The sequence below is a fragment of the Octopus bimaculoides genome, chromosome 8 (assembly GCF_001194135.2).
Source record: "Octopus bimaculoides isolate UCB-OBI-ISO-001 chromosome 8, ASM119413v2, whole genome shotgun sequence".
NCBI lineage: Eukaryota > Metazoa > Mollusca > Cephalopoda > Octopoda > Octopodidae > Octopus > Octopus bimaculoides.
This window is the reverse complement of record NC_068988.1, coordinates 42429973-42443508: the sequence shown is the minus strand read 5'-3', so window position 1 is coordinate 42443508 and position 13536 is coordinate 42429973. Positions and strand designations below refer to the sequence as shown.

Here is a 13536-nt window from a genome sequence, read left to right as displayed (position 1 = left end):
ATATATATATATATATATACATACATACATACATAAAAGCGCCCATGCAGTGCCAAGCAAAAGCATCCAGCACTCTGTAAAGTGGTTGGTGTTAGGAAGGGCATCCAGTCATAGAAACCATGCCAAATCAGACTAGAGTCTGGTGCAGCCCCACATTTTGCCAGCTCTGGTTACACTATCCAACCCATGCCAGCATGGACAACAGACGTTAAGTGATGATGATGTTGGCTTTAGGGAACATCATCTAGTAATAGAAACCATGTCAAAGCTGACATTGGAGATCAACATGACCTTGCAGCTCACCAGATCCTGTCAAATTGTCTGACCTATGTCAGCATGGAAAATGGACATTAAATGATGATGATGATGATGGTTATTAGTCAGTGGTGTAACTAAAGCACGTGTCACACAGAGCAACCTTTGACTTTACCACCCTCCCCACTAGTTACTCCCTTATACAGGCTTACACAACAAACCTAGAAGTGCACCCTGCTCCATAAAAAGGACCCCCCACCCCACTCCCCAATGCTATTAGTATTAGTTTTTGTATTAAGATGAGCACTAAAATATATTAAAGCAACAATCTAAGAAGACAGAATGAACCTGAAAGAGGATAAAAACTTGAAATTACTCACTTTTCATTTTCTCCTAAGAAGTCTCCAATTGCAGTCTGAAATTGAAACAAACAATAACAATGAGAATGACCATGATAGTAGTGACAATGATGATGCTAATGATAGTTGTGGTGGTGATGGTGGTGATTATGATAACAGTAATGAATCTTACAATGCTGTTGAAACAGATTTTATAAGTTATTCTGGTGGGTGATGATAAGAGTGATATCAATGATGGTGATTACCTTGTCTAATCTTTCTTCATTGTGAAAGAACTCTGCAATGTCGTCTGGAGTTGTACCTAACAGACCTTGTTCTTGAAGGTAGTGAATACCTTTCTTGGATTTTTTGTAAAACCTGGAGGAAAGCAAATAAAAGGGAAAAAAACAACAGAACTATGAAATAAAAGTAAGATGAAATGGAACAGGGAAGATGAAGAGTGATGAGCTGGTTTCATTTTATCTTGTCTGGATATTTGATATTAGCTAAAAGGAGCTAATTAGCTAAACCTTAGAGAAGCATTACTGTGACAGCTTTCCATTCTTTGCTCTTAATAGTGTGTGTGTGTGTGTGTGTGTGTGTGTGTGTGTGTGTGTGACAAAGTGTTCATATTCCCTCCTATTTTACACGTGTTCACTGATTGTAAACAAAAGCCTCACTGTTTATACAGTGTTGCTTGCTTGCAATTCATGGCAAACACACGACAGGGTTTCTTAACAGGTTGCATATCTTTATGAACAAAAGGCTTGTCATTCATATAAACCAGTGATTCTCAACCATTTTTTGCCTATGGACTCCATTTGATTACTCTTCTATTCTGGTGGAGCCCCAGAGCCACTTGATGTATAAAACTAATTTTATAGACACTCTTTTCGAAATTATTATTTTGCTGTTCACACAAGAACTTGTGTAGGTTGAACTATGTAAAACATAAGAGAAAGAAACCAGGCTGTAGCTTGCAATAAAACAAATTTTGTCAGACTCTCAACATACTACTGTAGATCCCCAATTTACTATTTTGCTTGCGTAGCCTCCACCCAAAATCTTATATGAGCCCCCAGGGATCATATGGAATCTGGTTGAGAACCAGTGATATAAACTCTTGTTTCTTTCAAGTACTCTACACAACCATGTCTGAGCTGTTTGTTGTTTGATAGACTCAAGTATTATTACTTTACATGGCAACAAGGGCATCTTGATCATAAAAAAATCTGCTTCAACACAGTCTCATTTGCTCCGCACAAGCATGGAAAAGTGAACATTAAAATAATGATGATCATGAATGCTTATTATTCACTAATTTGCTTTACACTTGCTGTGTCACGCTTGCATGGGTTAGATGTATATATCAGGGCATTGTTTTGACAGATGGATGTTCTTTCTGTTGCAAACCCTTATTTGTTTTCCAAGTAAGGTGTGAAGCGAGCAGACAATTTGTTGACAAGAAAAATGACAACAACAACACTGCTCATAGTGCAAACATAACAAAACATGTGCAAACATAACAAAACATATGCAAGCAAACACACACATACATATACACACGAAAGCTTCTTTCAGTTTCTGTTAACCAAATTCACTCACAGGGTTTTGGTTTGCCTTGTGCTATAATAGAAGGCACTTGCACAGAGGGCCTCAAAGAGGGACTGAACCTGAAATCATGTGGTTGAGAAGTAAACTTTTTAACCATAAATCTAAGCCATAGATGGATGGCTAGATAGACAGATAGCAGGAGAATAAAGTTTTTGTTTTTGTTGAAGTCAAAAAATTAAAAGTGTTCAATTTTAAGTTGGTAGACTGTAGTAGTTTATGTGATGAACAGAGATCACATATACCACAGTTTGGATATATAATCTCTGTTTATCATGCATGAATAAAGACAAAGACATTTAAATGTAAAAATGAGTATGAAGAAACTTTATATCATATCATATGCAAATGTAACAAATCCACTGACCTTGTGTGTGCACAGATATATACATGCTGATGTGTGTGTGAGTATGAATAAGAATGCATATGTATAGATATGTAACTGCCGTCATCATAGTTTCAATGTCCACTTTTTCTACATTGCATGGGTCAGATGAAACTCAATGAGGCAGACTTTCAACAGCCAAGTGCTTGTCCTGTTAACAACACTCGTCAGTAGCCAAGTAAGGTAATATTTCTCCTTGGCCAGACATGTTTTTACAGAAGACGTCACTTGAATGACAGTGAGCCTCAAAACTATCATGCAATGCTAAGGCAAGGACATACAAACACACACAAGCTTCTTTCAGTTTTTGTCTACTAAATCCACTCAAAAGGCTTCGATTGGCCCAGGACTATGGTAGTAGACTCTGGCCCAAGTTACCATGCAGTGGGACTGAAACTGGAACTATGTGGTTGTGAAGCAAATTTCTTAACTACACCAGCATGCATATATTTGGGTACACTTGCACCAGAAACATGCTTGTGACAATTGTGGATGTGTATGCACATAGATGAAAGTATGTTCATGTAGAAATATGAGTTGGTATGCATGTAAGTAGAGGGATATATGTGTGCGTATGCGCATGTGCATCTGTGTGAATATGTATATATGATTGAGTATAAGGAAAAGAGTGTGTATATAGCAGTATGAGTATGCATATGTGTGTCCCTTGTTGCCATTGATGCCCAAACCAGAGAGAGAGTGAGAGAGAGAGAGAAAGAGAGAGAAAGAGAGAGACCAGGTTGTGGTAAGTGCCACTCACATTTCAATACCATTCTCCATAATTTCTTTCTGCTGTTTGAAAGCCTCAAACTGTTCAGGGTTATCATTGGGTAGAGCTGTGGTAAACGAACTACTGTTGGAGTTTAATGAGTTCACACTGCCGTAGCTAGTCATGGTCCCTTTGCCAGAATCATTATCTGTTTCATGTAGCTGTGGCTTATTATCTGTACCTGATAAAATAACATACATTTTAGTAGAGATGATAGTATAGAAGCTGATGGCAGTGATGGTGGTGGAAGTGAAGATAGTGGTAATGATAGTAGGGGTACTTGCAGTTTTCACGTGTGGTGGTAGTAGTGGTTATGATGTAGGGTACTTAAGACAGGTCAGCAGGAGCAGAGTAAACCTCACTCTCTCACTTTGCCCAAGCTGTTGTAATGAATTAGAAGTAGTAGTTTGGAGCACTCTTGCTCCTACTCAGTTCAGATAAATACAAAATTTGCATACACAAAATTATAAACAGCATCAATAACCTTGTTAACTTCAAATTCTGTACCCAGTTGTATGCTGACTGTTAAGTGTAGAGGAAGAGCAACCAGTGACTCTTACCCAGGATACAGACAACACAATGGAGAAAATGTAATGCACCTGCACTATCATAGTGCACCACATATTCAATAAACTAACTTTCAAGTACAAAGTGAGGTCCTCAACTAAATGGAGGTATGGTGTATCTGCAATGCTGGATTCATGGATTACACCTATTTGTTCAGCCATCAGTCAGCTCCATTAGAGATGACCAGAGATATACAACTGAAGTAAATTGTGTTCAGTCGTGCTTGTTATTACAAGGGTAACAATGACTGTATGGTCAAAAGTCTAGCAGTAACTTGATAGCTTCTGTACTTTTATAACTATTGAACTTAAGATAACAGAATAATTTGTTTGCCTTTCTTAGAAGAGTGGTGCTGCAAAGGAATGAAAGAGGGGCAGTGAATAAAAAAGGAAACAATGAACTGAGAGAGAGGGTAAGAGTGGATCCAGTTGTGTGTGACCTACCAGAATGTGTGAAAAGTGGACTAGTGAGGAAAGTTAAAGTGAAAACAGACAAAAAATTACAGGAACATTTGAAGTATTGTCTGATAAACAACTATACTGATATGGAAATGAGACAAAAATGAATGATGCATGATACATGGATGATAACATACAATATCAGTAAACATGAGTTGGTACATATATAAGAAGTTATTGATCATGAAGCAATGCAGACATTTGTACATCAAAACAGAAAATGAATTGTCTAAACATATAGCAGATCTGAAATGTGACAATATGAATACTAAAATTTGAAACAAAGAAATCAAAACAAACCACACAGATATAATACAAACAGAAAGACAATCCTTGCATTCTGATGGACATATCAATCAGTAAGTCATAACTATTTTCACAAAAATCACAAAACAAAAATAGGTAAAATGAATGAATACAACATGAGAGTAAAAATCAGTACCAATAATAGTTGGTGTTCTGAGTAGAATATAAGTATAAAAACCAAACCAGAATTTACAATTTTATACACAACCCCAAAACATTAGCCCATACAGGAAACATGACGCTTTTAATTCATTAACTTACAGCATACAAACACACAGTACATTCTACATAACCACCTCCCAACTCACACAGCGCTTATTTTACTCAATTACCTCCTGATTCTATAACACAACTTACACAACATATTTTCTATACAATTACATCTATCTTTGTTCATTATAGGGGGTTTGGTTCAAAAAACCAGTGGTGTATGAATCATCTCTACACAAACGGAATGAATGGTAGATTCATTGTTGCCAAACTTACAGCTACAAAGCTTTCACTGTTACATATTTTCCTAATCATCTGTACCTTTTCCAGTCTGTGTCATTTGTTAGGATCAAACACCTTTGTACTTTTGCTGTTCACTGGTGGCATGTTGATGGGTAGGTTATGATTATATACTGTGGAGGCGCAATGGCCCAGTGGTTAGGGCAGCGGACTCGCAGTCATGGGATCGTGGTTTCGATTCCCAGCCCGGGCATTGTGAGTGTTTATTGAGCGAAAACACCGAAAGCTCTACGAGGCTCTGGCAGGGGATGGTGGCGAACCCTGCTGTACTCTTTCACCACAACTTTCTCTCACTTTTACTTCCTGTTTCTGTTGTGCCTGTAATTCAAAGGGTCAGCCTTGTCACACTTTGTGTCACGCTGAATATCCCCAAGAACTACGTTAAGGGTACACGTGTCTGTGGAATGCTCAGCCACTTGCACGTTAATTTCACGAGCAGGCTGTTCCGTTGATTGGATCAACTGGAACCCTCGACGTCGTAAACGACGGAGTGCCAACACAATATGATTATATAAATCCATATAAAAACAAAATGCAACCTCCAGTACAGTTAAGTAAACCGAAGAAACAGTCAGTGCATTCTGAGTAGCTAGGCATTACAGATGGTCAATGGGGAGTGTATTTTTGTGGTACAAACAGAATCTGATCACCAACCTATGTTATAACAGTTCAATTTGTGATAAGCATAATTTGGCATACAATATTATCCTGGATCAGTGATGAATGAATCAATAGTAAACAAGGATAGATATAACCCCCACTGCTACAACCCCACCCTAAACAAAAAACACCAAAATACAAGATACAACAGACAAATTCACAATATGGCAAATTAAATGGAACACAAAAACCTTCTCACACCCGTAAAGTTAATAATTTGCACACACACACACACACACACAAAAAACAATAAAGGTGTATGATGGTACATGAAAAACTTGCATCAAATACTGAAGAACATACAATAATTATGTTATACAGACCCAAGTTAGACTGTGTGTGTGGATTAATGTACAAGTCTTTGCTCCACTCCACCATACAACGTAGTATCGATACCAAACACTCAAGTCCCTTAATGCGCATACTTTTCTCTTGATTGGGTGTGGCCCCTGTAATACAGAAACAAATCATCTAGTAAATAAACAAATAAATAATATAAAATACAGGGTTATTGAAAATGAATGGTACAAAAGCTAGACATATATGTGAGCGTTGTAATGAATATATTGCAAAAATACAGGTATTACATGAAAGGTTAACTCTTCTAGTTTCTACTGACAGTCAATGTCACAGATGTTCAATGTGAGTACCCTTTGTCACACAGCAGATGTCTACACAATGGTCAACTTCTTGCCACACTCATGCCAGAATAGCCTGATCAATTGAATCCTTTAAGTCATGTGGAGGTAAGTGTATGAACACCTTGTCTTTCAGATATACCCAAAGGAAAAAGTTGCAAGGCTGGGGGGACCAGGAGTGGAGCAGACCATCAATGGCAAATCATTCATCCCTCAACAGCCAATCCAGCTTTCTGGAAGATGCTGGTTGAAGCAGTCATGTATTTGTCTATGTCAATGTGGCGAGGCTTTGCCTTGCTGCATAATGAAGTCAGGCACGTCTCCTTCCAACCAGAGCAACAACCAAATGGACAGCATGCTAAGGTAGGTGTACCCTTCCTTTTTGAATTACCCTGTATTTCTAAAAAGTGACCCATGACATTATAATTTAACAAGTATGCCACAGCAAAATGGATAAAGCCAGCAAAAAAAAAAAAAATTTTTAATCAAAAAAAGTAACTCAAAAAGAAAAGTTTTTAAAAAAATCTTAATTGATTCTGGAAAAATTATAATTGGGGAAAAATATTAAATGTAATTTGTGGTCGTCATCATCATCATTTTAAAATTCACTTTTCCATGCTTGCACAGATTTCAAAGGAATTTGGTGAGGCACATTTTCTACAACCAGATGTCCTTCATGTTACCAATCCTCACCTATTTCCAAGCAAGGTAATTTTTCCTCATGGCCAGACATGTTTTCATGGAAGATTGCAAAAAAACAAAAAAAACAAAATAAAACATGATTTGTATGATGGTGACATTTGTTAACAACTATTGCATGACAATGAGACAATAATACACATCCTCATACACATGCACACAGGCTTCTTTCAGTTTCTGTCTAGGAGACCCCACACAAAGCTTTGGCCAGCCCAGGGCTATAGTAGAAAGCACTTGCCCAAGGTGCCATGTAGTAGAACCGAACCCAAAACCACACAGTAGGGAGAAAAGGTTGTACTGAGAGCAAGAGTTTGATGGATGAGACCCAGTAGAGATGAGAAAACAACAAAAAGCAGTTGTATCACTCTAAAAATCATCATCATCAGGGGTGGTGACAGTGAGGAGGAGGCCAGAATCATTAGCAGACTGGACAAAATGCTTAGTGACATTTTGTCCCACTTTACATATCTGAGTTCAAATCCTGTTAAGATCAACTTGGCCTTTCATACTTTTAGCGTTGAAAAAGTAAAACACCAACTAGGTACTGGTGTTGATGTAATCAACTAACTTCTTCCTCCCAAACTGCAAGCTTTGTGCCTATATAATAGTTATAAGAAGGCAGTAAATTTTGTAGACTTGTTAGTGCATTAGATGAAATGCCTTGTGGTATTTAGTTACAGCTTTTGACATTCTGAGTTCAAATCCCAACAAAGTTGTTTTTGCCTTTCATACTTTTGGGTTCAATAACACATAGTAGTCAAATACTGGGGTCGACAGCTAATCCCCAAATGCTACACACAAAAGAATAAAAATTGTGCTTTTGTGCCTATATAAGGAATTATTTTGGGAAGATAAGTGTCACATCCAAGATCATGCCTATGTAAGAAGTTGACATCGTTATTATTTTTATTACTGAAACACAAACAAAATATAGAGGTTAGAAACTGAAGTCAACTCACCAAGTTCAAGAGCTTGCCGGCCTTGCGCAATCTTTGACAAATCATTGATTAAACGTTCAAATATGTTTGCCAAAGCAAGATCACAGTCATAATTTAAATAGATGTCCACCACACACTGGGCATCTGAAAAGAGAAATTACATTTCATATTAACTTTATTCATTTATTTGGTAAAGAACACCATGCAAGGACAATCATGACAACAACTAGAAAGCTGAAAATATATGCCCCAGTCCCCTAATATTATGTTCGTATCATAGGTAGGTAGTAACTAGAAGATTCAGGTGAAGGTGAATACTTATGAGATTTTGTGTTTTTCTGATTATACATGAACCAATATCAGTGCTGTTATGTAAAACAAACTAACAAAGGCCATTTTTTAAGAGAAAGTTTGCTTCCACTATTCAAAGTACATACATTTATATATTTACCCTTGCTACAAGGCTTTTGTTAGTTTGTTAAGTATTTGGTTAGACCTATGTTATCAAAAAATATTATGACACCAATACTGTTTCAGTGTCAGTTCATTTTATGACTGATCACAACCATAAAAGCTTTTAGAAATATCAACCAAATCTCCATCAAATCACACAAAGTATCTTTAAAAAAAAGTGAATCATCATCATCATCATCATTGTTTAACGTCCGTTTTCCATGCTGGCATGGATTGGACGGTTTGACTGAGGACTAGTGAGCCAGAAGGCTGCACCAGGCTCCAATCTGATCTGGCAAAGTTTCTACAGCTGGATGCCTTTCCTAACGCCATATGTCAGTGAAAAAAGAGATGATTATGAATAGAACACCTTTGATCATACATATGTTCAATCAGACGGATGAGTAAAGACTGATAATGACAGCAACCAGGTAGGTACAAGAGTGGTAGTTTTTAAACCCTTTTGTGACCATGTTTCTCATGAATCACACTGACCCTGTCATTTCTTAAGATAGGATTTTGAAAAGATTTAATAAAATATCTGACATTTTCCTCAAGGCAGTGTTTGGAAGAGATCTTAGCAAAAGTTCCTTAAAGATGACAACAGGGAGACCCTATGCATTGTTTGCCCTGCTAAAAATAGAAGCTTAAACCCCTTCAAATGCTTGGAAGTACTTAATGCCAGCCCTGTATGTTCTGTGTGCAAATCCTGCTGAGGTTAACTTTGTATCCCATCCTTTTGGTTATTGCCTTACTTGACAAACATAAATGTCTCCCACTTTCTTGAAGCACTGAAACTATGGTTGATAGTCCCAAATGAATCTTCTTAGTGCTGCATGTGGTTTTAGGGCAGATTAGGTTGTAAACTTCCAGTAGCTATAAAACTAGTGACCTCAGTTATTAAGGCCTTGAAAGACATACCTATGTCATACAAATTTTATACCTATTGAGAAATGTGATACACCTGTTATCATGCCAGATGCAAATCAAGAGAATATGAAAGTTTCAAGCAACTTATTTAGTCTAGGTGCACGATGTCGGAATAAAAAATGTGATGCTTGCAGTTGTAAAGTCTTTGACCAGAGATTTTCTCAATAAGGACTAAGCAGGAGCTAAATAACAGCAATCTACTGAATGAAGTTAACTCCAATATAAGGGAGATCTTACCAGCACATATTCTGGTTAGTGCTTGGATTACCATCCACTTGTGCTCGAATGAACTGCTAGTTGTTTCGAGAATGTACAGGAAGATTTCTTTAAAGAAGACCTAAAAAAAAAAATGGGTGAATATAGTCATTTATAAGATGTATTGTGTTTAATATGTGTGGCATGTGTAGACGAGTATGTGAATTTGAATGTGGGCTAGTGTGTGTGAGAGAAACAGAATGAACATGGGAGAGAAGGTATAAATCTGAGAAAGAGAGTGTAGGAACCTGAGAGAGTGTGTGTGGTGTGTGTGTGTGTGTGTGTGTGTGTGTGTGTAGGAACCTGAGAGGGGGATAGTGTGTGAGTGTATGTGTGTGTGTGTGTGTGTGTGTGAACCTGAGAGAGCGAAGGAGAGTGTGTGCAAACATGAGGATAATAGAAAGTGTGTGTATGAATGTCAGTGAGAGGGTGTATGTCAGTGAAAGAGTATATGCGAGTGAAGGTGTGTGAGAGCGTGAACATGGGTACAAGTGAATGTGACATTGAATATAGGTAGTGTATGTGCACATTATCCCTCATAAACCAACATGGAAATAAATCAATGAAGAACACTGAGAAAAATAAGACTTCTGTCAGTTGATATGTTCCCAGATATTAAAATAAAAATATCAGCTTCAATTATGCAGACCTTCAACATAAATTTTTAAGCTTCGATAATAAATCTATTGAAAGCAAAATCAGCATACATAAACTAGGCCCAGGAATGGCTGTGCAGTTGAGAAGCTTGCTTCTCACATGTGTGCTTTTAGGTTCAGTTCCACTTCACAGTACCTTGGACAAGTACCTTCTGGCATAGCCCCAAGCTGACCAAACCATTTTGAGTGCATTTTGTAGATGGAAACTGAAAAATGTCCATCATATGTATATATGTGTGCATGTGTGTATAGACATCATGTGATGGTTGTAAATGAGCATCAACATCAAACAAGCAAGGTTGTTTGTTTCCAGTCTCCAGTGTAAAACATGTCAAGCTAGGGGAAAATATTACCTTGCATGGAAACAGGTGAAGGTTGGTGACAAGAAGGACATTTGGCTGTAGAAAATTTGCCTCAATCTAATCCATGCAAAGCTTGGAAAAGTGGGTGTGAAAATGAAGGTGAAGAAACTAAGTCCACCTAGTATATATCTGTTACAATTTCCACATCAAACAATGGACATACCAAGTCATACTCTTCAGTGAACTGGACAGAAGAAACCCAGATGATCACAATTTGCATCACATAGCCAATCATTAAAGCATGGTCCTGTTGTTCCCAATATTTGAGTAACTATTTATAATGTCACTGGGTTGAGTCTAGAGCTGACCAACTGAATACATCAACCATTGGTTTCCTTGATAACATCACTTGTTTATCATAAGCTTCACAATGCAAAGATTCAGCCTAATAATCCTAACACTATCTATTCCTATCATTTACAACCTTCTCACAAGACTATTTCCACTCAATGTATGCGTACAATTTACGTATAAGACTGAAGTCAGATATCATTTAGTTTGCTTCTAACAACTTGTGTCTAAACTGGAAATAATTATCTGTGAGAAAAACATATTCACTCGTGCCTTAGACAGTTCAGTGTTTGGAACAGGCAAAGATCAACATCATCGTCATCATTTAATGTCCATTTTCCATGCAGGCATGGGCTGGATAATTTCACAGGAGCTGGCAAGCCAGAGGGCTGCACCAGGCTCTCATCATCTGTTTTGGCATGGTTTCTACAACTGGTTGTCCTTCCTAACACTAACCACTTTACAGAGCTTTTTACATGGCACCAACATGGGTGCTTTTTATGTGGCACTGGCAAGGTGCTTTTTACATGGTACTAGCACAGGTGCTTTTTTGGCTCAGGCACAGGTGTTTCCTATGTGGCACCGGCATGGGTGCTTTTTTTACATGGCATTGGTATGGGTGCTTTTATTATATTTTACAAGTAACAGACAACAGAATTAGTAGAGTAGTAGACAAATGCCTTGTAGCAAATAACCATGTCTCTTTACAGTTAGAGTTCAAATCCCCTCAAAGGAAGCTTTCATTATTATGGCGAGCTGGCAGAATTGTTAGCACGTCAGGTGAAATGCTTAACAGCATTACGTCTGCCATGATGTTCTGAGTTCAAATTCCGCCAAGGTTGACTTTGCCTTTCATCTTTTTGGGGGTCAATAAATTAAGTACCAGTTGAGTACTGGGGTCAATGTGATCACTTGTTCCCCTCTCCACAAAATCCAGGCCTTGTGCCTATAGCAGAAAAGACTATTATGGGAGCTAGCTGAATTGCTGAAATAAGTATCACCTAAGTAATTGATAAAACTAATTAAAGCCTTCTCTAAAATCTGTGTCCTTGTGCTTGTAAAATATGTTTGCTCAACTAATAACCAAACAGAACATTTTAAAAGTATGTTACTAACAACTTGTACAAGAAATAAACTAACAGACAGAACTATTTTCTTTTGTGAAAATTATAAAGGATGCATAATATGAAGCAGGTTAGTCACTTACCTCAATTTGCATTTTGAGATGTTGTTTGAAATGAGAGAGTAATGTAAGGAAAATGGCTAAAGATAACTCAAAGACTTCAGGGACGGCACTGACACCATTCTTGGACAGGGCAACACACAAATACTGTTTTATGGCATTTATGAACATTTCATTGGTTTTGAACACTGGCCCAGCATTTTGCAGAATAGACAGTAGCAACTGTAAAGACAGGATCTTGGACCGCAACTCATGAGACCTGCAATGAAACAATATAAACATAGATAGACGGATAGATACAGGGGTTGGACAAAATAATGGAAACACCTAGCATCATAATTTTGAAATATCTATGAAACCGTCAAATGCTTATTTATCTCTGTTTTTTGATTTATTGTTAGTGTTGCTTAATATGCTTTGCTAAAATTACTGTTTCTTTTCAGATATCATCAGACTCCAGTCTGATTCGGCATGGTTTCTATGGTTGGATGCCCTTCCGAATGTCAACCACTTTACAGAATGTGTTTTTACGTGGTATCACATGGGAGCTTTTACATGACACCACAAGGGTGCTTTTATGTGGCACTGCACGGGCACTTTTATGTGACATTGTACAGGTGCTTTTATGCGGCACAGGTGCTTTTACATGGCACTGCCATGAATGCTTTTCACCACTAGAGGGACTGGTCTTAACACTTGTGCTACAGAGTATCGGTCTTATTGAGTACGCAAGTCTACAATATTTCTAACTATACATCTATTGAACTATCATATATTTACAAGTCTACCTCTTATTGAAAGAAAAACTCACTTGGGATCTGGTGGCCCCTCAGAAAGGGGTTTCATGGAAAGTTTACACAGGCTGCGAAACACGAGGAAAGCATCTTTCTGTAGAATGTGAGCAAATGCACCTGCAGCAGGCTCTGCTCCATCTGCACAATTGTCAAGGTTGTCATCTGATATGCGGTGACTAGTTGAACCTAGAGAGGAAGAAAATTAATAATACAGATAAATACATTGTTTACTGAAGAGAACTTATTAATGAGATCAACAATAGGGTCTTTCCAGTGAAGAGCCTATTGTCTTTTGTAACAATCTGTATAAATAGTCATAAAAAAAATACAAATTTCTTAATCTTGAGTTAACAGGATTGAAGATCATTTACTTTCTTCAATATATGGATGCCTAGGTTTCAATCCTGAGCAGTATCATAATAAAATCTATCATTTCCTCTTCACTGTCATATATGTATATGTGTGTGTGTGTGTGTGT

General features: G+C 37.6%; 1 protein-coding gene across 12 annotated transcripts in view; it reads right to left on the bottom strand.

The window, feature by feature from the left end:
- LOC106871743 (brefeldin A-inhibited guanine nucleotide-exchange protein 1) overlaps window positions 1–13536 on the bottom strand; it is a 171554-nt gene that overhangs the window by 59095 nt on the left and 98923 nt on the right. For all 12 annotated transcript variants that reach the window (XM_052970066.1, XM_052970065.1, XM_052970068.1 and 9 more), the window contains 8 exons: window positions 13076–13244; window positions 12289–12523; window positions 9755–9854; window positions 8156–8278; window positions 6183–6308; window positions 3350–3539; window positions 860–971; window positions 636–670 (listed from right to left, as the gene is read on the bottom strand). In XM_052970066.1, the coding sequence (XP_052826026.1) occupies window positions 636–670; window positions 860–971; window positions 3350–3539; window positions 6183–6308; window positions 8156–8278; window positions 9755–9854; window positions 12289–12523; window positions 13076–13244 (1090 nt within the window). The remainder of the gene's footprint in view (window positions 1–635; window positions 671–859; window positions 972–3349; window positions 3540–6182; window positions 6309–8155; window positions 8279–9754; window positions 9855–12288; window positions 12524–13075; window positions 13245–13536) is intronic.